General features: G+C 50.5%; 9 protein-coding genes across 9 annotated transcripts; 3 read left to right on the top strand and 6 right to left on the bottom strand.

Annotated features, from left to right (window-relative positions):
- Positions 1-495: 495 nt before the first annotated feature.
- Aspvir_004176 (ankyrin repeat domain-containing protein) lies at positions 496-1,269 on the top strand (the record flags this gene model as incomplete). The annotated part of the gene is made up of 2 exons (XM_043267407.1): positions 496-730; positions 800-1,269. The coding sequence occupies 2 exons, from the start codon at positions 496-498 to the stop codon at positions 1,267-1,269; spliced, it is 705 nt and encodes a 234-aa protein (XP_043123342.1).
- A 186-nt stretch (positions 1,270-1,455) lies between these two features.
- Aspvir_004177 (putative ceramide glucosyltransferase) lies at positions 1,456-3,202 on the bottom strand (the record flags this gene model as incomplete). Its single annotated transcript, XM_043267408.1, has 2 exons — positions 1,456-3,031; positions 3,147-3,202. The coding sequence occupies 2 exons, from the start codon at positions 3,200-3,202 to the stop codon at positions 1,456-1,458; spliced, it is 1,632 nt and encodes a 543-aa protein (XP_043123343.1).
- A 733-nt stretch (positions 3,203-3,935) lies between these two features.
- Aspvir_004178 (H3 histone acetyltransferase RTT109) lies at positions 3,936-5,567 on the bottom strand (the record flags this gene model as incomplete). The annotated part of the gene is made up of 1 exon (XM_043267409.1): positions 3,936-5,567. The coding sequence occupies one exon, from the start codon at positions 5,565-5,567 to the stop codon at positions 3,936-3,938; it is 1,632 nt and encodes a 543-aa protein (XP_043123344.1).
- Positions 5,568-5,920: 353 nt separating this feature from the next.
- On the bottom strand, positions 5,921-6,877 carry Aspvir_004179 (uncharacterized protein; the record flags this gene model as incomplete). The annotated part of the gene is made up of 3 exons (XM_043267410.1): positions 5,921-6,473; positions 6,526-6,650; positions 6,701-6,877. 3 exons carry the CDS (start codon positions 6,875-6,877, stop codon positions 5,921-5,923), a joined length of 855 nt encoding a protein of 284 aa, XP_043123345.1.
- Positions 6,878-7,697: 820 nt separating this feature from the next.
- Aspvir_004180 (Hid1 family protein) lies at positions 7,698-10,774 on the bottom strand (the record flags this gene model as incomplete). The annotated part of the gene is made up of 8 exons (XM_043267411.1): positions 7,698-8,210; positions 8,276-8,784; positions 8,844-9,087; positions 9,139-9,492; positions 9,543-9,785; positions 9,845-9,942; positions 9,992-10,613; positions 10,679-10,774. The coding sequence occupies 8 exons, from the start codon at positions 10,772-10,774 to the stop codon at positions 7,698-7,700; spliced, it is 2,679 nt and encodes an 892-aa protein (XP_043123346.1).
- Positions 10,775-11,210: 436 nt separating this feature from the next.
- Positions 11,211-12,076, bottom strand: Aspvir_004181 (uncharacterized protein; the record flags this gene model as incomplete). The annotated part of the gene is made up of 2 exons (XM_043267412.1): positions 11,211-11,790; positions 11,856-12,076. The coding sequence occupies 2 exons, from the start codon at positions 12,074-12,076 to the stop codon at positions 11,211-11,213; spliced, it is 801 nt and encodes a 266-aa protein (XP_043123347.1).
- Positions 12,077-12,632: 556 nt separating this feature from the next.
- On the top strand, positions 12,633-14,509 carry Aspvir_004182 (uncharacterized protein; the record flags this gene model as incomplete). The annotated part of the gene is made up of 4 exons (XM_043267413.1): positions 12,633-13,173; positions 13,232-13,620; positions 13,675-14,340; positions 14,414-14,509. 4 exons carry the CDS (start codon positions 12,633-12,635, stop codon positions 14,507-14,509), a joined length of 1,692 nt encoding a protein of 563 aa, XP_043123348.1.
- Positions 14,510-14,757: 248 nt separating this feature from the next.
- Positions 14,758-15,926, bottom strand: Aspvir_004183 (uncharacterized protein; the record flags this gene model as incomplete). Its single annotated transcript, XM_043267414.1, has 2 exons — positions 14,758-15,752; positions 15,824-15,926. The coding sequence occupies 2 exons, from the start codon at positions 15,924-15,926 to the stop codon at positions 14,758-14,760; spliced, it is 1,098 nt and encodes a 365-aa protein (XP_043123349.1).
- A 290-nt stretch (positions 15,927-16,216) lies between these two features.
- On the top strand, positions 16,217-22,479 carry Aspvir_004184 (putative ABC transporter; the record flags this gene model as incomplete). The annotated part of the gene is made up of 6 exons (XM_043267415.1): positions 16,217-16,412; positions 16,473-16,854; positions 16,944-17,017; positions 17,888-18,095; positions 18,152-18,618; positions 18,728-22,479. The coding sequence occupies 6 exons, from the start codon at positions 16,217-16,219 to the stop codon at positions 22,477-22,479; spliced, it is 5,079 nt and encodes a 1,692-aa protein (XP_043123350.1).
- Positions 22,480-22,511: the final 32 nt, after the last annotated feature.

Below are 22,511 nucleotides of genomic sequence, written 5' to 3' on the forward strand. Positions count from 1 at the left end.
CAGAGGGGATATTGAGCAAACGCGGAAGTATATAAACCTTTCAAATAATCTCGGGTCTTAAGGTTAGTAAACTATACATTTTTGTCTGTTTGTGGTAGCCGTTCTGGGAGATCAACTTTTGCGAGTGCACCTTATCGATATATATCAAGCATCATGGAGGGGCATGACTGTATTCTCCAGATTGTACCTCTTCATGACAGAAGATGATCTCTGTTGATCAATATCCCATGATTTATGTCCAAGTTTCAATTGTGATTTATCCCCCATATTGTTCCTGCATGGTTTGTTGAAAAATTTTCTCATCCGGTTGCCATCGGTAGAATCGCATCATCCATGGGAAAAAGAAACTTATTGTCAATAACTAACCAAGTCACAGATACCAACTCACTGCATTGAAGACTGCCTCTGAAATCAGATAGAGCATTAGCCACATTCGGAAGCATTAGCCCTAGAAGTTTCAGTTACTCCATACAAAAGAAACACAGACAGCGCAAGATGTCCACATCCACACCCACCCCAGTCACGCTCTCCTTCGAGGCAATCGACGACCTCATCTACGACGCCCGCGCAGGCGATCTGGAAGCCCTCAAGGCAGACCTCGCCGCCCAAAGCAAAGAGCACAACTGCCCCGAGGCCTGGATCATCGCCTCCGCCGTCGACGCGGAGCCCGAGGCCGAGGGCGGCACGGGCTCCTGCCTGCTTCATTTCCCTGCGGCGAACGGCAACGCTGGTATGTTTGAATCAACCCAACCCGACTCGACTTGACCCTGGATTGTGTAGATCAGGCTAACAAATACAGAAATTCTCAACTATCTTCTGGCGACTCTAACCGCGCAGTCTGCGGCGCCGCTGTCGGCGGAGCAGATCGCGGCTGTGGTTAACCATCGCAATCACTCGGGGAATACGCCCCTGCACTGGGCTGCGCTGAACACGCACCTTGACTGTGTCAAGGCGCTTGTTGAGGCGGGTGCGGATATCGCTGTTAAGAATGATGCGGGGCTGGATGCTATTTTCCTGGCGGAGAGGACTGCCTGGTCGACCGAGGAGGAGGGCAAGGAGGCTGAGGGTGCCGGGCAGGCGTCTGCTGAGGAGGAAGGTGCTGGAGAGATGTTCAAGGGCCGGCAGGTTGTGGAGTGGTTGCTGAGCTCTGATAAGGCAGGTGACTTGGAGGGAGGTCTCAGTGTTAGTGCTGGTGTTGGTGCCGAGGGGTCGGCGTCGGCGTCGGGGTCTGGTTCTGGGGAGACGATGGATGTGGATGAGAAGAAATGATTACGACTATCCTGCCTTGTTTGTGTGCTTCCGGAGTAAATATTTCCTTTGTTACGAATACCATTAGACAAAAGTTCTGGGTTGACAGCTTAACGATGATAGGTTCATTCGATGTATCTAGATCTAATCCATATGTTCAGCGTTGCTCTGTCTATCTATATTGATATGTAAACATGAAATGTACTGTTAGTCGCGTCGAGCCTTGGCTCGAACATGTTGAGAACTGCCTTCGCGACTGGAGGCAGATATGCGCGAGGCTGGACTGGAGTAGGAACCTTCCATCTGGACGCCCTTCCCATCCCTGATTTCCCGGACCTTCATATCGAGATGAACCCGGAATCGTCGGTCACGCCATTGAACAGTGACGCCCCCGTAGAACGCCCAAATCCAGATGGGCAACGCGAGCATCTCTCGCCCCAACCATGCCGCAAACCAGTGGAGGAACGGCCGCCTCGTTCTGCCGCGCGCGGGAGGCTGTGCAAAGTAGGGAGTGTCGTCGTTCAGCTCGACAGTCTTCGCAGAATGTAATTTGATGTACAATGTCCAGTCGACCAATATCCAGGCAGCGATGCTCAGGAAGAAAAATGTGAAGAACGCCGTCCACGAGGTCATCTGGCCTGCGAATCCCCACCCTTTGTGCTGCAGGAATTGAGCAAGAGACGTGGTGACACCCCATGCCCCGTACAGAGAACATAGGATTGATTCCGTGCCTGGCTCAACAAGTGTCGCAAGAAGGACGGTGAACTTGCGCACGCGCAGCCACCGAACTCGCCGTGCCATATAGCCCCGGACACTCATGCTCGCCACAGGCTGGATGGCAAGGTCGCCAAAGACCATGCCATGTTTGCCCCAGCTTTCGCCCAATTCCTTCTCTTCCCGAACCTGCTTTTTCCAAAGCAGATCGCCAATCAGGTGATCCTCGCAGATATTGTCAGAGAAATAATCAATACCGGGACGGCGTGGCTGCGGGTCCGTCGGGGGAGTTTGGGTCAAATAGTCCAGATGAGACCGGCGAAACATGTTGGATTTCCCAACAATGCACGGGGCAATGAGAACCGTGTTGATGGCAGTATACATCTTCGCATGCGAGGATGCCAGAAACAACTCCTCTAATCGACCGCCTCCAGTCGCAAGCCAGCCAACTTCTCGGTGCTGTTGCTCAATCATGGCAAAAGCGTCGCGCCTCTCGGAAGCAGAATCGCCTTGGGCGCATGCTTGAAGAAGGGCCTGCCGCTCCTCTCTCAAACCACTCGTCCCCGTCACATCCACCGCAATCGGCAAGTGGTGTACGAACTTGTACTTCCTGCCCGGTGTGTCCCCAAGCCCACATAGTCTGTCCACCATCCGCCCACAAACCCCTCGTCCTAACCACACGTTGCAGTCCAGGATCCATACAATATCACCCTTGGCCTCTCGGTAGGCACGGCTCATGTTGCGAATCTTGGGATTGGGCCCCAGATTGTAGTTGGCTGCATTGTTAGGCTGGAGTAACGGATCCTCTTCTTCGATGTAGATGTGCGCGTCGGCGTGCGGAAAATCTGACAGAAGTTTCTGCAGGGTCGGGTAAGCGGGGTCGGTTCGGGACGAGACGCAGAAGTAGACGGTCAGTTTGTCACGGGGATAGTCTTGATAGAAAGTCGCAGCCAGGCAGTCGTAGAGATATGGCTCAAGGCCTTTGACGGGCCGAATCGCGGTGACGTGAGGGGCGTTGGAGGACGAGGCTGCATGGGATTTCCGAGGTCTGCGCGAGAAGTGCATCCATCTGTCCACGTACGACACATTAGTTCAAGTCGCAGGAGGCAATTGATAAACAAATACATTTGAAAGTATCCCAGAAGACAGACGGCGAACACCGTCGTATACCAGATCAAGCACACCCAACCCACTGCAGTCGACCACGCGAGTTCGCCATGTCTGACGGCCGATCCGACATTCAAGCGACTCAATTGCGATTGAAGCTCTAGCATGGGCGAAGACGACGACAGAGAAACGACTGAGAGAGGACGCAGACGTTCAGAGAGGACATTCTACTGGAGACGGGCGGTGGAGAAATTCGACAGAAGCGAAAGTGGTCGCCGGAAGCACTAGGATATCATCGATCCTTCTCATCGACTGATTGCCAACAGTACCGCCAAGCTATAGAATTATATTGTCATGGCCCCATGGGAGAGACATGCTTGCATAGGCCTGTCACTAATTTGAACTAATTGGGTTGGTATTCCACTCGGATGCAACGGTTCATCTTGTGGACTATGGCACGATGGGAAAGGAGACGCGCCAGCTCACAGCCTCAATTCAGGCAGCGCAATAATCACATTGTGTTAGAACAATGACAAGCAGCTAAGATCTTGTTACCGAGTCTCATACACTAGCTCACTGATTATTTCACAGGTCTATTCAGAAAATAAAGGCGGATTTGTTTCCATTATTTGATCTTTGATCGTTTGCGATAGCACCGTAGACTCAAAATCAATACAAATGGAGATTCAATATCTTAAAAATAAGCCAATCCCTCAATGCCAAGTATGAATTCCGTAGGCTGCTTTAATGACACCAAATCAACCAGTACCCTGCCGAACTATGTAGCTGTCGCCCCAGCTCGAGAAATAAAAAAGATACACCGAACTCCGAGATCGCCATTCCATGCAGAGCGCAGTGATGCGGACTCATGTCTTCTTCTTCTTTCGAACCAGGTTGGCATTGAGCACATTCACGCTGGGTGCCTGATCCGACTGGACGGGAGTTCGGTTGACCTCTTCAGAATCCCCTGGAGTACCTCCTACCTGCCCTGGCTTGTCGCTTTCCGCATCGGCCGTTTTGCGCTTTCGAACAAAGGCTGCGTTGATGACAGTCGTAGCGTCTATAGGTTTCTGACCCAACTCCGTCGTAGCATTTCTCCCCTCGACCCGTTGACCAACCCAAAGCTGATCAGCGAGCGAGGCGACTTTCTCGGCCCATGCCTTGGTGCTGGCGATAGCCTTATCCTTGGTGTCAAAGTCTTGATCGATAAGAAAGTTGATTGCCGCCTTATAGTCTTCCTCACTCAGGACTGCATGTCCTCGGCCTGTGTCTGGCCAAAAGAACGCACTGGGGCCCGTAGCTTGCTGTACTTTGGCATGTGTATCGGAAGACGAGGCGCTGGGTTGGGTGATTGATGATGTCTGGAGATCACTTGTGGGAGGTTGCGATGGAGCAGACGCAGACGCTACTTCATCTTTTTGTTTGGTCGCATCGTGGGTTGTCTCTGCAGATTCAGAAAGAGTCTTCTCAACACCCCGCGAAGCAACACGAGAGCTCGTCATCTGAACTGAATTGACAAGACCTGGCGGATTAATGACAAGCCACAAGAACCCAACTAATCGGCCGGCCGAGCATTCCTGTCGAAAGGACATCATCTCCCAAAACTGCGCAAGAGACTTCACGCTTCGCCAATGACCGGAATTCTCCTTGGAGCCTTCAGCTCCCGTCGACTCTGGTAGTTCATCATCCAAGTCGATCAGAAAGCGCGTCTTGGGGTCATCTGGGAAGCGAGGAACGAGACACCGTGGCGGAGCGTTGGGATTATCACAGAGCTGATGGAGAGGGTAGCTATTTAACCATCTCGGCCGATCCTTGTCATCAGACCTCGCTGTGATTGGGAAGAAGCCCCGAGTCTCGAACTTGTCGCATCTTGGAACGATCAGAAACGCTGTTGCTGAACTCTTCGCCGACTCCTTAGTTTGATCAAGCAGTGCCTTTTCATGAGAGCCCGTCTCGGGCTCATATTCTCGTAGGATGGGGTCAATGACACGACACCACCATTTGATCAACCCGCGATCATCTAAGACATGCTTTTCGGGGTTCTCGATGCTTCCGGGAAACAAGTACTGATTCTGGGCCCGGGCAAACAACGACACCATCAACCGGACTCCTGGCCGTTGGCGGGTCTGCACAAGAAATGACAGAAACGCATTTGAGATAAGTCGGAGAAGTGAGACCTTGGGCGCATTCTTCAGCAGATGCAAGTAGCCAGTTGAATCGGCCTTGGAGACGAAAATGGTCGTCAGATGCGCGGTGCCGTAGACCAGCACTTCGATGCCAAAGACGATCACTTCCGACTCCTCTTTTTCATTGGGACTAATGGAGACTGCAAGGAAATGGTTCTCACAGAAAGTCGACTCGGGTTCTTCGCCTGGTGGAGCTGCGAAGAGGGCCGCACACGGGCTTGGGGCCGACGAGATATGGCGGATCGTCACCTTTACCCCAGTGGGGAGCACCTTGGCCAAGGAATCCCCCAGGTCGACATCAACTTTCGACATTTGAGCCGTCAGAAGCCCTTATTAGGTTGAGGTATTTCAAGAGAAGAGAGAGCCGAGTGTGCTCAATCCCAGCGTCAGACGCGTTCCAATACACGGGCGTGTCACGTGTCATTTTTCTCTTGGACCCCTGGCTGGTAAAGGAAGCATGAATTCTACAAAAGAGATGTCTCTTACTCGGATTGTTTACAAGTTTATTATTATGGCCTTATATGATTAATTCAAATTAGTGTGCCCATTGGAAAGCTCACTTTATTCATGACATAAGATTGCTCGGTGAGCAAAATGCAATTAACCCAAATGCAGGCAAACATGGTGGAGTTATTTACACTTGACAGCAAAGCTTATCATAATGTTCAGAAATAACTGGCCGCAGCGTCGAGGTCATCAGCGTTCAGGAGTGCAACACCCTCCTTAAGAAGGGTTCTCCAGACCGAATTACGGGTCCTGATGGGATAGCTGGGCGTCTCCCAATATCTGGCTCCAATGCCCCTTTCCTTTGCGGTCGCGATTTGCGAGCGGAGAGTGCTGAGCTGCTTCTCTGTCAATATCGCTTCAGAATCACCCTGCGAAACTGTGCCAATGGCATCCGCAAAGCTCGTAGACGCGATGGGAGAGATCAGCTTTGTGATGCCGGCATTCTCAGACTCGCTCAAGGACTCGAGGTGAGCATCAAAGAAGTAGTCCCGATTTGCGACAGGGGCAACCATGTCGTAGGGCGTGTTGCCTGTGCCGATCACGGTAATGGGGCCGTTGGTGATGGTCTTGTTATCCTTCAGAGTTGTCAAATAACCATGTTCACGGAGTGGTTCCAACGCGTCAATCACAGCCTTGAAGGTCTCATGTCCAGCGGTCTTTACATCAATGAATAAGTAAAGCGTTTGGGAGACCGAAGTGTCGAACACGCCACTGACCAAGACCATTAGTTCTGTGTAATCCAGATGCAACCAAGCTAACTCACTTGTTGGTGGGCGACGTCACAAAACGCGATCGAGGATTCTGGCGCTTGAGAACATCGAGAATTGGATTAATGTACAATGATTCCAGGGTTCTCTCTTCTGTCAGAGAAGAGGTGTCATGGCCGACCTGCTCGATGTTAGAAGAATCATTCCATCTCTTCATGACTATCTACTCACATAGAGTGTACCGTTGTACAGCCAGACATCTGCTTCCGTTGAGATGCATCCTGTTGAAAGAGCTTGAAAGGGGTCAGTCAAAAGCCATGCATACAATGCGAGGTGATCAAAATGCTGCCTTACCAGTGTAGAAAGGCACATCTCTCCAATAATCACTGCCCACAGAATTAGAGCCATTCTTAAAGATTGATGAAATCCCGTCTTGACTTACTTGTGAGAATGGACTGGAATCTTATGTCAAAGCAAATCGCACTCGATTAGCTCAATTTATCCTCCAACGACTGCATTGACACAACGATTGAGAACTCACAGGTACAATTCCCCTGGTAAAGTCGGTAGGATATCCGTACTCCTGACTTCTATGGGTATTGTCGAGGACGTTCTGAAGGCCTGTCGGAAGCCCCAGTACCATACCCGACAATGCGAGGATAACGGCGGATGCCGTGAAAAGTAGCGAGTGTGGCAGCAAAGTCATTTTTCTTTGCGAGCAACAGGCAAGTATACTTTGTTGAATGAAAGTTCTAAGAACAGGAACAATCTCTACGAGACTAGAACGCGATTATATTTCAGAATGGGATGTGATGATCGCCCCAACGCCAAGTATTGATGCCGAGACGAGACAGGACTTCGAGCCAATCCCTGTCTCACGTGGAGTACAACCTCTCAGCAGCCATGTTCATCAGCCAACACAGGTAAGATGAGGAAGCACAGGGGTTTTATCCCAAATAAAATGTAAGACAAAGTTCCCTATCTGGACTTGAGTTCTCGTTCACGCCATCAGATGAGACCGGTTGATTGGCTAACCGTCGTATAACATATATGGATTAACCACAGTTGATAACCATAAAGCAACCAAAATGACGGGCAATCTACAAGTCCAGAGCACAAGATGATCCTAATGGGAAGCTTTGGAAGCCTATGCATCTGAAAATAACATCACAAATCCCAAACACTGCCAGCCGGTTGGGAGAAGAAAATACAAAAGGGACCAAATGCTCTATACTTCTCGGACAGATGGTGGTCTTGAGCCGCTCTGCGAGTCTTGTGTACTACTGCGCCTGAGACTCAAATTCCCGATGCGCTGCACCAAGTTGCTTCCAACCGCGTCGACTGCGCCTTTGGGAGCAAGTAAACTTGGACCTTGCGCGGCCGCCTCCTGAACCCTGAAGAGTTTGATTCCTGTTCCGTTCCAGACGCCGACAGTGCCGGGCGTAGCTCCAGATGCTGTGCCAACCACCATCTCACTAGAGAAGATGAAGCCCCACAGCAAAGTCTCATACCAGCCCAAAGACAGGGCTGACCATTCAAAAGAATGCACCCGTACAGGTGGCGGCTCTGATAACAGCCCTTGAATTGTAGGCTCTTCTGCAAAGGAAGGAAGATTCGCAATCAAAGTGCGAGCTTCGGGGCTTGACGCGGTCTGGAAAGCCGAATCGGGAATGTGGGGAGCAATGGCTGAAATGATAGTGAGAATAGTGTGAAGAGGAAGCTCTGGTAGCCACGACTCCAGCTAAACGTGGGATTGTCAGAACAATTAGACTTTGAACTACACGCACACAATCGAGTGACACTTACCCAAGCAACAGTCGGCGTAAAACCGCTGGACGCGGAGAAAATGGCGGACATGCTACTTTGACTGGTGATGCTGTTCTGCCGGGAGAATGATGGCTGCCCAGCAGGCATCTTGCCTCTGGCCTTCTCAGACATCCCCCGTAATTGTAGTGGGACACTGTCATCGATAGCCGATGACGTCGAAGGCCTTCTTGAGTTTTGCAGGGAGGGTGAAGACTGCGACGGCGTGTCTTGCCCGTCATGTTGGTCATCCGATTCGTCACCGCCAATAGCGAAAGGGCTATTCTCTTCAGGAATACGAGTCAAGGGCGAACGTGCACCCGACGACACATGAGGATCCTCTTCAGCCTGCGACAGGGGAGGGCTAGAGGACGAGTCGCGAGATGCAGCTTTAGCTTTTCTCCTTTCATTTTGGCGTTCAATCTCTTGCTGCCCACTTTCGAGAGTGAAGGCTCGGACGGCTTCGAAACGTTTCCTGTACTTTAAAATGGCATATACTAGGAACGGGTTTTCTGCGACAGTCAGTCAGCGAGCCAAGCCGCGACGAAAGTGAAGGCATAGCGACACTTACTGGTGAATTGGTGTTCAAGTATCGAGTTTATGGATTCAAGCACTGACGCTAGGAGGGCATGGTTCGTTTCGTTAGCTAGGAGGAAACTGGGAGCGGACATCGAGGAGAAGAGCTGCAGAAGTCTGGAGCATGTGGCTGGTGAAAGATGTTCCAAGTAAGGAGCCACGTTGTTGATGATTGCTAAAAGTGCTGGATAGACAGCATTCAGCTTGCCTTTGCTTGCGGTAAGCAGAGTATGGATGGACTACAACACGTTTAGTACGGTTTCGCATGATGAATTCGGCGAGAGACAGACCATAACCAGGTAATCACCATAGGTACCCTTGAAGCCCGGAAAACGAATGTTCTGAGGTAACGTCTCCTGAGCCTCGAATTTCATGTTGAGACTTTTTCCAAAATTCGGCTCGACACTCATTGTTTGTAAAATAAAGATGCACATTCTCACGACGCCTTGCTTGGATGCGTCAGATTTGTACTCGATAGCGTAAAAGATACAGAGAATGGCAAAGTCATGGGAGCGACTTGAGTCAATGATAAATGACCTGAATCGCTTGTTGCACTGGAGGGCCTCCCAGAACAAGATGAGCATTTCCGGAGCCCATTTGATAGATTTCTGGCTGCCTGGAAGGTAAGAGTTCGTGACTTGCATCTGCCACTTCATCAGATCTAAGCACGGCCGATTGGGGAATGCAGACCCACAGGTTGGTTCAAGATTCTGGTCATGCCATCGACAAGGAATTGAAAGTCTTGCGGTCGGTGCAGCCGACCGAAGTAATGGCGATAATAGTTCTTCGGCGGTGTCCCACGACCATCCTCGGGGATAGGATATAGGAGGAGAACAAGAAGAAATTGTAGACAGTATATAACCAAGATCTGCTTGGAATCTTTCCAGACCACATGGTCATATGGAACCCTCCATGACGCAGGATTGTACTTGATAGACTGCATGAGACCGCGGTTAATATGAGACAATAATCAGAACCATACATCACTGTACATACAGTATTTAGCAATGAGCATAGCAATGTGAGGACAACTTGCTTGTCAGGGCAGGTCGTAATGTAGGTAATGGCCTTAACACCCTGAACAGGCAGAAGACCTGCAGAGTCGTCAGCGTTGCGTCCCATATAAAAGAGAAAGAACCTTACTCAGCGGCATGTACATCGCCTTTCCAGTCAATGTAAGCAATAGTCGCAAAATCTCACACCGGTTGCTTTCGAGCTCTTTGCTGGAGCCCATGGACGTATTGCAGCCAACACCGCTTTGCCATATCGAGTACGATACCTTACCCTTAGCCGTTGGGAGGTTTGGGATCGTAAAATCTGTATAGAATAAAAGATCCAGCAGGTTGTCAATCAATTCCTCGGCCAAGGGCTTCACATCTTCGAAGTCACTAGCCGGGGGCAACGTCTCCTCCTGGCGCCCTTCAGCCTGCGCTTCATCAAACAGGACTTCTGCTTCCAGTCGAGCTTCTCTAGTATTCTTCTTGCGTCGACCCCAAAAGAATTTCTCCTCCCATTCTTCTAGGTGCTCCGCCTCGTAGATGAAGGGAAGGATGCGCGTGAGTATGCGGATACAGTTGAGAGCGTCTCTCTCAGGAGCGAGGTCGGAATCTGGAAAAGACGGATGATTCTTCAGAAAGGTAAGACGAGAGGTTATTGAAAGCAATAGTGTCTCCAAATTAGGTAATGCATGATCGCGGGTCCGTCGTATGTCTGCGGGGGTGAATAAGCTGAATACATCCTCTGTCGACTCCGGGAGCTCCCAGAACTACACCGAAGCAGTTAGCGAGTCGATGGTGACGAGAAACCAGATATTATGACAAGAGGACGAACTCTGCACCAGTAAGGATCGCCAGCAGGGATGTTCTTCTCCTCTGACAGACGGAAGATTCCTTGCTTGAAGACCAACTTCGACTCCGAGGCTCCCATAGTGAAGCGACCCCGGCGCAGGTTGATGGGTTTATAACTTCATAGGGTGTTCAGGGGAAAGGAAGAAGAATCAATACAGAATTCAAGCGCTCTCACGGAGGTTCTTCTTATATATATCGCTAAATGGAAGTGCCAAGTGTGGGCAAGCTGATTGTATGTTGGTGTTGTGGTTCGCCGGGTCCGTCTCAGCGGGAAGTTACCTCTTAGACCAACGGAGCTCGGCCATGATGCGAGTTTGAACAAAGAGCCACAATTAAGAGTTTAAATCAATCTGCCAACCACGCTACCGGAGTTTATTATATGTTTTGTTGAAGGAACAGAGCAATTTCAAGTACTGTTAACCTCTACGTATGTTGTGAAATTAACGCTCAATCTAATAAGCTCAATGTACACGATCCCTTCCATTAGTGATTGCGCCGACGCCGATCAGCCCGAATTACAGACTCCCGTTACTAGCAGACAGTCGCCTACTTCTTTCATACAACCATTTGTTGCTCAATCCCAGGTTCGCGCGCTTGCCCCCTACAGGCGAAGGACTCGCGGGCCCTATGCTAGACTCCCCGAAAAGCGAGCTGCGACTGAATGTCGAAGAAGACCCGAAGCTTGGCCGTCGCCCGCTCTCCTTGCCTCCATTCGAAACGGCCTTGTACAGTAGCGGACTTGTGGATGGCGAAAATGATGCGCCCGACGACAGTCTACGCCCTGAAAGACCGGCACTTCCGGATAGGGGCGACGATGCACCTTTGCTCGCTGGAGTCGCTGTTCTCGAGGCAGACAGTCGATACCTCGGTGGTGTAATGTACGTAGTCCCCGGTGTAAGCGGTGGAGTCGTGGACGGATCAAGCCCGAGGAGGGAACGTTGTGTAGGAGTGAGAGGGATATCGGAGAGATCATCTTTCGGTCGAAACAAAGGGTATAATGCAACCAGGATGTTCAACGCAAGAATGAGCTGCACGACGTGCAGCGCGAGGTCTGGATAAGCGGGGTACTGGCCCAAATTCTGCAGGCGAAGCGAACTGTGGAATCTTTGTCAGAAACATCGAATTGCAATTATGCTCGAACCAACATGGCTATCGCTCACTATGATTTGACGGTGTTTCCGAATACCCAGGTCGCAACCAAGGCAGCCCCATTCCAAATAAGCTTTCGAATATTGCGATCTCCGAATGTTCCAGCATTCTGTCGCCTTACAACTTCATTGAGACGAGGATGGCGCCATTTTCCAGGCGTCCGTGAGGCATCGGGGACAGGGGCGAGCACCGATACGGCTCTGGGTGTAGATGGAGCAGATTGGGACGCCATTGATATTTGCCAGAAAAGAAACAGAAAGGCCGCTAGATGAAGTCAGAAAACACGAATTATGATCGCCAAGAGTACTACGAAGGACTCACCTTGAAGAAAAAGCGGTCAGTGTGTGTGTTAAAACTTACCTTTGAATCGACCCGACGAGCTGGACTTGAATCGTGTGTACATTTGCGTGTGGTCGTGCAGGCGTCTCAATGGTCGACCTGGACCATCACTGCCGATATGGCAACAGCTGTTTGCGAGTTAAGATGTGCTGGTCGGAAATGTGTGAGTATTGTTTTGAGGCGACGCTCAAGAACAATAGCAAGAATGACCGCTTAGTGGTCACAGGCAACAGACGCCGCTGCCGCGAAGTTTTCAGCTAACCTCCGTAGCTAGGCGCGGCTCTCGGTCCGTTCCCCACATCCAGAACGACTCCGTAAGCAGCTGAACTCCCTCACGTCATTTCGTTCATCCATCTCCGAATGGGACTACGGCGTCTCGAAACCAATCTCTAAGTAACTTGTAGCTCTTGGTTTGATATACAAGTGTCCAAATTCAAGGTCTTCGTACAATGGCCTCAGAATCGTCAGCCTTGGCGAGACTGGATGCCTTGGCCTCGGATGTTCTAGCTGACTGGAATATTTACACAACCTTGATCGCATGCGCTCTCATTGCTTTCACCGTATACTCTTTTGTTACGTCGAAAGATGCCGATATTCACCCTTTCTTAATTGCTCGTCAATCGACAGCTTTCCCTGTACGCCAACCCGGAGAATCAGCGGCATATAGAAGCCTAGAGACTCCGCACGGATACCCACTCAGATCGGGACTCAATATCAAGGACCCTGGTGCACCAAAATGGACGAGTGGAAGAAGAGGTGACCTCCGTGATATCTGGAAGGCTGCTGTGCGTGGTGCAGTGTCGGAGAATGGTGCAGCCTCTGGGAAACAAGGAAAGATCTATACGGTGCTTGGAAAGAAAGCCGTCGAGCATTCTTTGGACCAGGTCACACAGGAAATCAATGCCATCGGCCATCGTCTGCAGGAATCTGGCGTCAAATCGGTTGCTGTGTGTCTGACAGATTCGGTTGAGCTCCTGGCTGCCATTTTTGGTTCGGGCCCTTCTCTTCTTATTCCAAGTACGTGTCGAGCTGACTTAATGATGCCTAGCTGGTGCCTTGTATGGCTTCAAGACTATTATTATCCCTCACAACCTCGAACCTCAAGTCCTCTCTGCTCACCTACAAAAGTCGCAGGCAGATGCTTTAATTGCCGAGGCCGGTGCCCTGGACTTGTCCCTAGTGGCTAAGAACAATAAGCAACTCTCTCAGGTCATTTGGGTTGCTAAAATTGGAAGCCAGCACATGGACTGGAATCAAGTACCAGGAGATGTTCGCGGAAGCCTGGAGGTAACCGTATGGCATGAATTGGTTGAGGAAAAGAAGGACCTGGCCGGCTTAGACGTTCCCAGTTGGGACCCCAACTCTCCTGCGCCCTCTGTGACCACTGTATGGCCGACCAAGTCCCAAGTGGGCGATTTCATTGAATTTCAGCCAGAGGTTAGTTTTCTCGACTGGGCGGTTTGCCTTGCAATCACGGCTAACTCCAACCAGAATCTCGTGGCCGGAATCGCGGGATTGACCTTCTCCTTGCCTCGGAATCAGCGATTCAACCCCGATGATCTGGTCCTTTCGATCGATTCTCTCTCACGTTCATACCCACTGTGCCAGATCATGAGTGCACTTTTCTCGAATTCTTCTATCGCTCTCAACTCTGTTGCTGGCGAGGGCGTTGATTTCGCCTTGGCTACTGTAGGAGTGTCGCCTACGGTCATTGTTGCTTCTTCCCGCACCATGTCCGAGTATCATGCCAGGCACATGGAACCCCAAGCCGGTGTCCTGACGTCGATCGTCCGCTGGTCTCAGCTGCGCAAACTAGATACTGGAGTCATGCCTTCTCGTGGCCTACTAAATCAGGTTGCTAGTATCGGACCAACCGCTGAACTCTCCCTCGAAAATCTCCGCCTGTTATGTGTCTCTCATCGGGCTGATGCCGACCCAGCTGCGCGCCTGACATCAGCGCAATTGGCAGATCTTAAAATTTTCTTAGGTGCTCGCGTTGTGTACGCCCTTACTGGCGCGGGCGTGGCAGGTGCTGTCTCCCAGACCAACGTCTTTGATTACCGACGCTTCACGGGACCAAGCCACTTTGGCGCCCCTTTGAGCTCTGTTGAGCTTCTTTTGACTGGCGTGTCCGATGGAAACCCACTCGAAGGACAGGTGGGTGCCATACTTTCAATCTTTCCCTTTCGCTTTCCTTGTTTTATTCCATTCACTGACTGCTCCCGAATAGATTACAGTTTTCGGTCCCGCTGTTGTCTCTCGTAAAACCAATCTTTCGTCGCGGGGCTGCATACGAGAGGACAACACCTTGGAGCTTTCTCTTTGAAACTATCCATATCTCGGGTTATGACGTTGACAAACGCATGTATTTCGAGCGTGCCAATTATTTTCTTTCATTTTCCCCATAGGCTACTGAGCCACTCGCGGTTTTGAAGATGGATCGCTAGTCCTTTGATTTCACTGCGGCGAGCGCTGCCATTCCACAAGATAGGATGAACGGCAAATACAATATTGAAACAAATTCTAAGGTGGTAATATACATATCATGAAGAAGCCAATGGTGATGGAACAGGGTCAACACTGATGCAGGAGCTGGCTATGTTGATAGCCACGCGTCGGCTTTTGCTGGACTTTCTCGGGGGCCATTTCCTTATGGTTGGCGATCAATAGACGCAAGTGGTTCAGGCGTCTCTTCAGAGGACCAGACAGAGCTTTGTCATTTGCGACGCCCTCAACCTGAAGGGCGAGCGTAATTCCGTTGTAGATAGGCACGTTCTCCTGGAGCATGCGATCCACTGTAAACCAGTGGGTGACATCGCGGAAAAAGTTGCCTGCCTCCCAGTTCGCCATGAGGCGCTGAGCATAGGCATGCACATTGCCGGACTCATCCTTGCCTCCCAATTCATTCACAGCACGAGCAGCGCTAAGCTCAAGGAGAGTGCCAATGACAAATGGTTGTCGTTTGGGATCTTCTTGTATGCTCTTGACATTTCTCCGGGAATGCTCCGGAGCTTCCATCAGCGCGGCAAACTGCTTAGCCATGCCAAGGGCCTTGGAGACTGCGGGATCCTTGAACTGCCCCTTCTGAGCTTTCTGGTGGAGCTCGAAGAAGATACGCAGGACAATTCCGTTGTCGTTCAATCGAAGACCAGTCCGTTCTGCCTGCTTCGCACATTCGAGGATGGCACCGAGTGCGTCGGCCTCACCAGCTTTGCGCACAGTCCACTCCCAGTTCGCGAGGCTCAATCTTCTCTTCGACGTTTGCAGCCCGCCAACGAAAGGTGCAAGGTTCTGCCAGTCTTGCTTGGTCTTCATGAGCAAGACAACGTCCCTGAATTCTCTCTTTGGTGGTCTGGACAGGGGATCCATGGGGCGAAGTTGGTAAGGCTCATCGTTGTCGCCAATATTTACCGTCACTGGTTGCTGCTCAAGTTTCTCCGCATATTTCTTTCGAAACATTAACCTCCTTTGCTCGGTATTCAAGCCAAAAGGTATGAAAAGCTCTTCTCGGAAACGTTGAAGGGCCTGGTCTAGTTCGGGGGAAGATGTCGGAGGGAAGGTGGGAATTGCTAATTGCAAATCATGTCAGCGACTTTTGCCGCGCGAGGTCGTCTGCTGTTTGATTTAGGCCGGTGCTTACCATTATGTGAATATGTACGACTTTGTGTAATAGAGCCAATGGATTGACGCAGATAGCTGCTGGTCTGGCAGCGGAAGAGCCTGCCAACGGCGCTTTGCGCCATTTTATGTCTGCTCTGGAAGCGAAATTGAGGATAGTGCGCTTTTATAAAATGGCAAACCAAGGTGCTGGACGACCGAAATAGAATCCAGAATCGTTTCGAGAGCTGTGATGAGTTTATTTTCTGGACAAAAATTCCCCAGGATATCGAACTCTTGGTGAGACCCGAACAGGCAATTTCAGGCTTGGCGGAAATTCTGCCGAACCGGATCAACCTCCGCCAGCGAGAATTGCGGTCTTTACAAGATTCTACCACAATCAAGGAGCTGACCATCACGCTCAACTTCTACACTGATGGCGACAGTTTCTCCCATATTGCGGCAGCTGGGCTGCTCGAGGTCCTTTATGAAGGCAGACGGATTGCTGCGACCCCAGTTCAGCCGGTCCATCAGCACCGCATATTCCCCAAAGCCAGAGCCTGCACCTCTTCCTTCCAAACTCCCAAAGTCGTTTCTTTCACAAATACCTACTCGGTTGCAACCAAATGCTGGTAATTGAGCCAATTCTCCGGCTTTTCGCCGTTGTTGCTTTGTCTAATATCCAAGAACAGGACGCAAGAAGCTCAAAGTCTACCCACCACCCCCGACACCTCGTGCAAATTGCAAAGATCCCGTCGCAGCATTGACAGAGTCTCAACTAGCCGCTCTTGACCCCACTGGTGAGCGTAGGGCTCTGTTTGACTACCGCCGAAACCCGCGAAGCGTGAAAGTCGGCGACATTCTGCGTGTGACTTTCAAGAACGGAGACCCATTCTCGGGTGTGTGTCTCAGCATCCGTTTGCGGGGCATTGATACTTCTTTCCTTCTCCGAAATGAGCTCACGAGGGTGGGCGTGGAGATGGCCGTGAAGGTCTTCAGTCCAAACGTCGAGAGTGTGGAAATTGTACAGAGGACGGAGAAGAGGAAGAGAAGAGCAAGATTGTACTACATGAGGTATGTATCACCATCTCATGATGGGCACCACCGGGAAGAAGGTTCATCCTGTGCAGTGAAGCTAATAATTTCCTCTTTCGAATTTACAGGAAGCCAAGGCACGATATGCGAAGCGTCGAGAACATTGTGTCGAACTACCTGCGGCAGAAGTCAGTTCTTACTGGTCAGCGTTCAGCCGGTGGACGGAGACAGAGACGGTGAATTGCAACAATTTCTATCCTGTCTGTATTATGACTTTGGCGAATGTATTATACTACTATACTTGCACATGGATATTCGGGAATCGACATTTGTCAGCGCACACTTTGAGACTGGAATAGAGACTATTTCCAGTCAGCTTCTACTGCTTTGACAGTGAGAACTGTCATCTGGGAAGTACATCGACACCTGGATAGTCCCACATACTTCTACAATAAACGAGGTAACATGATCGTTATCGGTACTCTATTCCACCGTTCAGTTTGTCCGGTCGAAAGGAAATGCCCGTGAGGCTTGAACCTCGGCAATGTCTCTGGAAATGGAGCCACCGATTCTACAGGCCTACCTGATTCATGAAACACGATGCTACCTGGATGAGTGGACAGACGCAACGGATCTTGCAATTGTAGCAATGTAGACCAAAGATCCATAGTTTGCTATGTCGCATGACGACACCAGACAGTAGTAAGTATTTCGAGTCATACGAAAATTCTGGGAGACGTGGCTTCGCTTACAAGGTGGCTGAATGTTGTAACGGGGAAATTCCCCTCAGACGGTTTCTGGGCGCCAACCACATCTGTCTTGGTCGGCACGATCCGATATGGTACATTGGCGTCCAGTCCAATGACAGCTGTTCCGTGAATCGATCGCAGGTGGCTAGCCAGTGGGCAGTGTTGTACGCATAGATTGCCATACCAGGAGATCCAAGAAACACCGGTCCCAGCTTCTTGCATCGAGGTCGCTTAGACACCATCAGCCTGGTCGTCTTGCGCTAATCGCAAGACGTTTCAATAATAATCGCGATGACTTCGAGGCTCATCAATTTCGGACTTAGCGCTCACTCTTGCTCCTTATGAGATCGAGGATGAGCTCCGGGGTCGATTGATATCGCTGTTTATCGAACCGCGGGCGACCATGTTGAATCTCTTCCTCAGGCAGATTTGGACGCTGACAGTCAAGAATCTACTCATCGTCCTTGTGCGTCCATCAGTCACAACCACCCTCAGGGCTCTGGTCTTGCCAGTGATTTTCGTTGCTTTCATGTATATTACCTGTGTTGCCCGTTGTTAAGATTAAAGGCCGTCACTAATCGAAGTAGATCCTTCGCAAAGCACCTTTTCATCCCTCCATCAGAGTATGGCGTCGGCAGTCCCACTCCCCTCCGTTCGCTAGGAGCTGCGCTAGGTGGCGTCTCAGGGAATAGAGACAAGGTGGTATTCGTCCACAATGGCCTGACTGGCGGCGATGTTGAGCAAGTCATCAACCAAGTTGCGGATCCCGCAAGGGCCAGCGCAAAACAAGTGCATATTCTTTCGTCGGAGGATGAGCTACGGGAGTTGTGTCGAACGTCTCTTCGTGGAGTGTCATCATGCATAGCTGCGGCTATCTTTTACTCTTCTCCCACTGAAGGACCAAACGGATACTGGAATTACTCAATTCGTACGGATGGTTCGCTAGGTGTTGGGATCAAAGTCAACCGAAACGACAATGATCAGGAGATCTACTACCTTCCGTTCCAGCATTCGATTGACTGGGCGATAGCGCAGGTCAACTCGACCAACAACGGTAACGCGCTACCAAGTCACTTACGCTTAATGAACATAGTGCTTGTGGCCTGCTCAACTAATCCTGGTATAGGTTGAGGAATAGCCTTTCACGTCCCTTACTCAAAAAGAACGACAGGAACAAATCCGAACCCGCTACATGGGCGCCATTATTGACATCATCGCTGTGGCTATCTTCATTGAAATAGTGGGCGTCACGTACCAGCTTACGGGGCTTATAGCGATGGAACGAGAGCTCGGCATGAGCCAGCTGATTGATTGCATGATGCCCAACACCTCCCACTGGCAATCGCAAGCTGCTCGGTTCATTGCGGCACACTTGGCTTTAGATATCGTGTACTGCCCAGCATGGATTATCTCCGGTGCAATCCTGAAATTTGGGGTGTACGGCAAGACCTCGGCTGGAATCGTGATAATCTACAATGTGCTGGCCGGTCTCGCATTGTCCTCCTTCTCCGTATTCGGCGCCTCGTTTTTCAGGAAGGCTCAGCTCAGCGGTATCACCGTCGTTATCGTTTGTTTGGTTTTGGGAGTAATCGCGCAGCTGGCACCTGCTTCGACAAACGGTGCTGTTATCGTTCTCAGTCTTCTATTCCCACCGATGAACTTTGTTTACTTCTTTGTTCTCATGGCTCGATGGGAGAGGCAGGGTCTCGCTACGGGCCTAGTGCGCGCAGCTCCAAAGAACCCGTGGACAGTTCCTGGTATAGCCCTCTGGATTTTACTGATTGTCCAAATCATCGTCTATCCCCTGCTGGCCGCCGTAATCGAGCGAGTTCTTTATGGCACCAAGTCCAAGAGTCGAAGGACAGTGAACTCCGACGGCTCGACCGTTGTGCTTTTAAATGGATTTACCAAGGAATATCAGCCAAGTTGGTTCTACCGAAAGGTAGCTCCGTGGTTTGGAAGCAGCCGACAGAGTGTGCTGGCCGTGAACGACCTGTCCATGGACGTTAGGAAAGGAGAAATTGTGGTCCTCCTCGGTGCAAACGGCTCCGGCAAATCTACGACACTAGATGCCATCTCGGGTCTGACGACAATCACCTCCGGAAGTATCAATGTAGACTACGGCGACTCCGGCGGACGGTTTGGTCTCTGCCCACAGAAGAACGTTCTCTGGGATACGCTTACTGTCAAAGAGCATATCAAGATATTTAACAGGCTGAAGAGCACCGGAGAGGTGGACAGTAATGAGCAGCTTCTGAAATTGCTAAACGACTGTGACCTGGCTCAGAAGGTGAATTCGCGCTCGAAGACACTCTCGGGGGGTCAGAAACGGAAAGTTCAATTGGCCATGATGCTTACCGGCGGCTCGTCAATTTGCGCTGTTGATGAGGTTTCATCTGGAATTGATCCAATTGCACGCGCCAAAATATGGGACATCCTTCTTGCAGAAAGAGGATCGCGGACAATCCTTTTGACGACTCATTTTCTGGATGAGGCAAACCTTCTCGCCGATCACATCACAATCTTATCCAAGGGTTCGCTCAAGCCGCAGGGCTCGAGCGTTGAGCTAAAGGACAGACTGGGTTCAGGTTATCGAATTCATGTGCTCAACGTCCCTGGCTCAGAGAAGGTATCTGGTCCACAGTTCGACAATATCGCAAAAGAGGTCCATTTTGACGATACCGTCTACTATGCTAAGGATTCCGCAGAAGCTTCTCGTCTGATGTCAATATTAGAAGAAGAAGGTGTCACGGAATATCGCGTCAGCGGGCCGACGATAGAGGATGTCTTTCTCAAAGTTGCAGAAGAGTTGGACTCGGAGAGACTACGAGAAGAGCCTCACGTCGCACCGAAGGAAACAACTTACACTGAAAAGAATCCTGGAAGAGGTGGCAGTGAAGGACTTCAGCTCTTGACCGGAAAACGCATTGGCATGTTCCTTCAGTCGTGGTATTTGTTTCGCAAAAGGGTCACAATATTGCGCCGCAACCCTATCCCATACTTGGTGGCTTTGCTCATCCCAGTCGTTGCGGCCGGACTTGTTACTCTTTTCCTGAAGGATACTACAAAGGCACGTTGTTCGGGTGATAGCACATATCATGCATCTGGCTTCGAGACACTGGCATCTGTAGACAACTTCAAATTTGTGGTTGGTCCTCGAGACAAGGTGTCCACTACCGCTCTTGAGAGCTTCATTGGCTCCCTATCTGGTTCGATAGAGCCGGCTCAGAGTGCGTCTTTGAATCTCGAGTCTCGATTTCACCTGGTAGACAGTCTCACGGAATTCGAAGATTATATATCTCAAAACTATGCTAACATAACACCTGGCGGTTTCTACCTGGGAGACACATATTCTGCGCCTACATTCGCGTGGAAGGGAGACAACGGTCACTTCCCGCCATCCGCTGTCACTCAGAATGTGATGGATAACTTCTTGACCAACGTGCCCATCTCTTTCCGCTTCCAGTTTTTCGACATTCCATGGCAGTCAGATTCTGGGAAAGCACTCCAGCTGATCGTCTACTTTGGTCTTGCTATGTCGGTACACCCTTCTTTGTTTGCTCTCTACCCCACCGTTGAGCGTTTGAAGAATGTCCGAGCGCTGCACTTCAGTAACGGGGTGAGAGGCGTCTCGCTTTGGCTAGCATACCTGGCATTTGACTTTTGCATTGTCGTCGCATCTAGCGTCCTTGCAATAGTCATCTTCAGGGCCGTGTCGGATGTATGGTACTATGCCGAATATCTCTTCGTCGTTTTCTTCCTCTATGGGTTGTGCACAACGATACTATCATATGTGGTATCTCTCTTCTCGAAGTCTCAGCTTGCAGCTTTCGCAATTGCAGCCGGTGGGCAGTGCGTCTTGTTCTTGATTTACTTCATCGCCTACATGTCAGTATTGACATACGCACCTACCCAGAAAGTCGATGAGTACCTTGAGATAACGCATTTTACCATTGGTCTCATTGCACCATCGGCGAATCTTCTTCGAGCAATGTTCACTTCGCTGAATACGTTCTCCATCCTATGTCGAGGACGAGAAATCGCCTCGTACCCGGGTGAGGTCACTCTCTACGGAGGCCCAATCCTCTATCTGATCTGTCAATCCTTTGTCCTATTTGGATTGCTTCTTTGGATTGATGGAGGGCCTGTGTTTTCCGTGACGAGGAGAAAAGTCAAGCAAAACCACGTGGAAGAGAAGAATACTGTCGATGGAGATGTTGCCGCTGAATTAGCACGAGTGGAAAACTCAACCGACGGACTACGAGTTCTGCACCTCACGAAGAGGTTCAAGAAGTCCGTCGCCGTGGATGACGTGACATTCGGGGTGCCGAAATCTCAAGTTTTTGCTCTCTTGGGGCCAAATGGAGCAGGAAAAACCACCACAATCTCTCTCATCCGCGGTGATATGGTACCTTCCGACAATGGAGGAAATATTTTTGTGAACCATATCTCGGTTCTGAAGAATCGTGCAGCAGCAGGCTCCCACCTTGGGGTCTGTCCGCAGTTTGATGCAATGGATCAAATGACCGTCATTGAGCACCTGGAGTTCTATGCTCGCATCTGTGGTGTGGCCGATGTGAAGCACAACGTCATGGAAGTAATGCGTGCTGTGGGGCTTACTACCTTCCAGCACCGCATGGCAACAAAACTGTCAGGAGGTAATAAGCGCAAGCTTTCTCTCGGTATTGCTTTGATGGGCAACCCTCTAGTCCTCCTACTGGATGAGCCTAGCTCCGGCATGGATGCAGCCTCAAAACGTGTCATGTGGAAGACATTGGCGTCTGTAGTCCCTGGACGCTCCATTGTGCTGACGACCCACTCCATGGAGGAGGCAGATGCACTGGCAACGCGGGCAGGAATTATGGCCAAGCGTATGCTGGCGCTGGGGACAACTGATTACCTGCGGAAGAAGTAGGGCAACAAATATCATGTCCATCTAGTCCATTC

The sequence above is a fragment of the Aspergillus viridinutans genome, assembly GCF_018404265.1.
Source record: "Aspergillus viridinutans IFM 47045 DNA, scaffold_2, whole genome shotgun sequence".
Taxonomy (NCBI): Eukaryota; Fungi; Ascomycota; class Eurotiomycetes; order Eurotiales; family Aspergillaceae; genus Aspergillus; species Aspergillus viridinutans.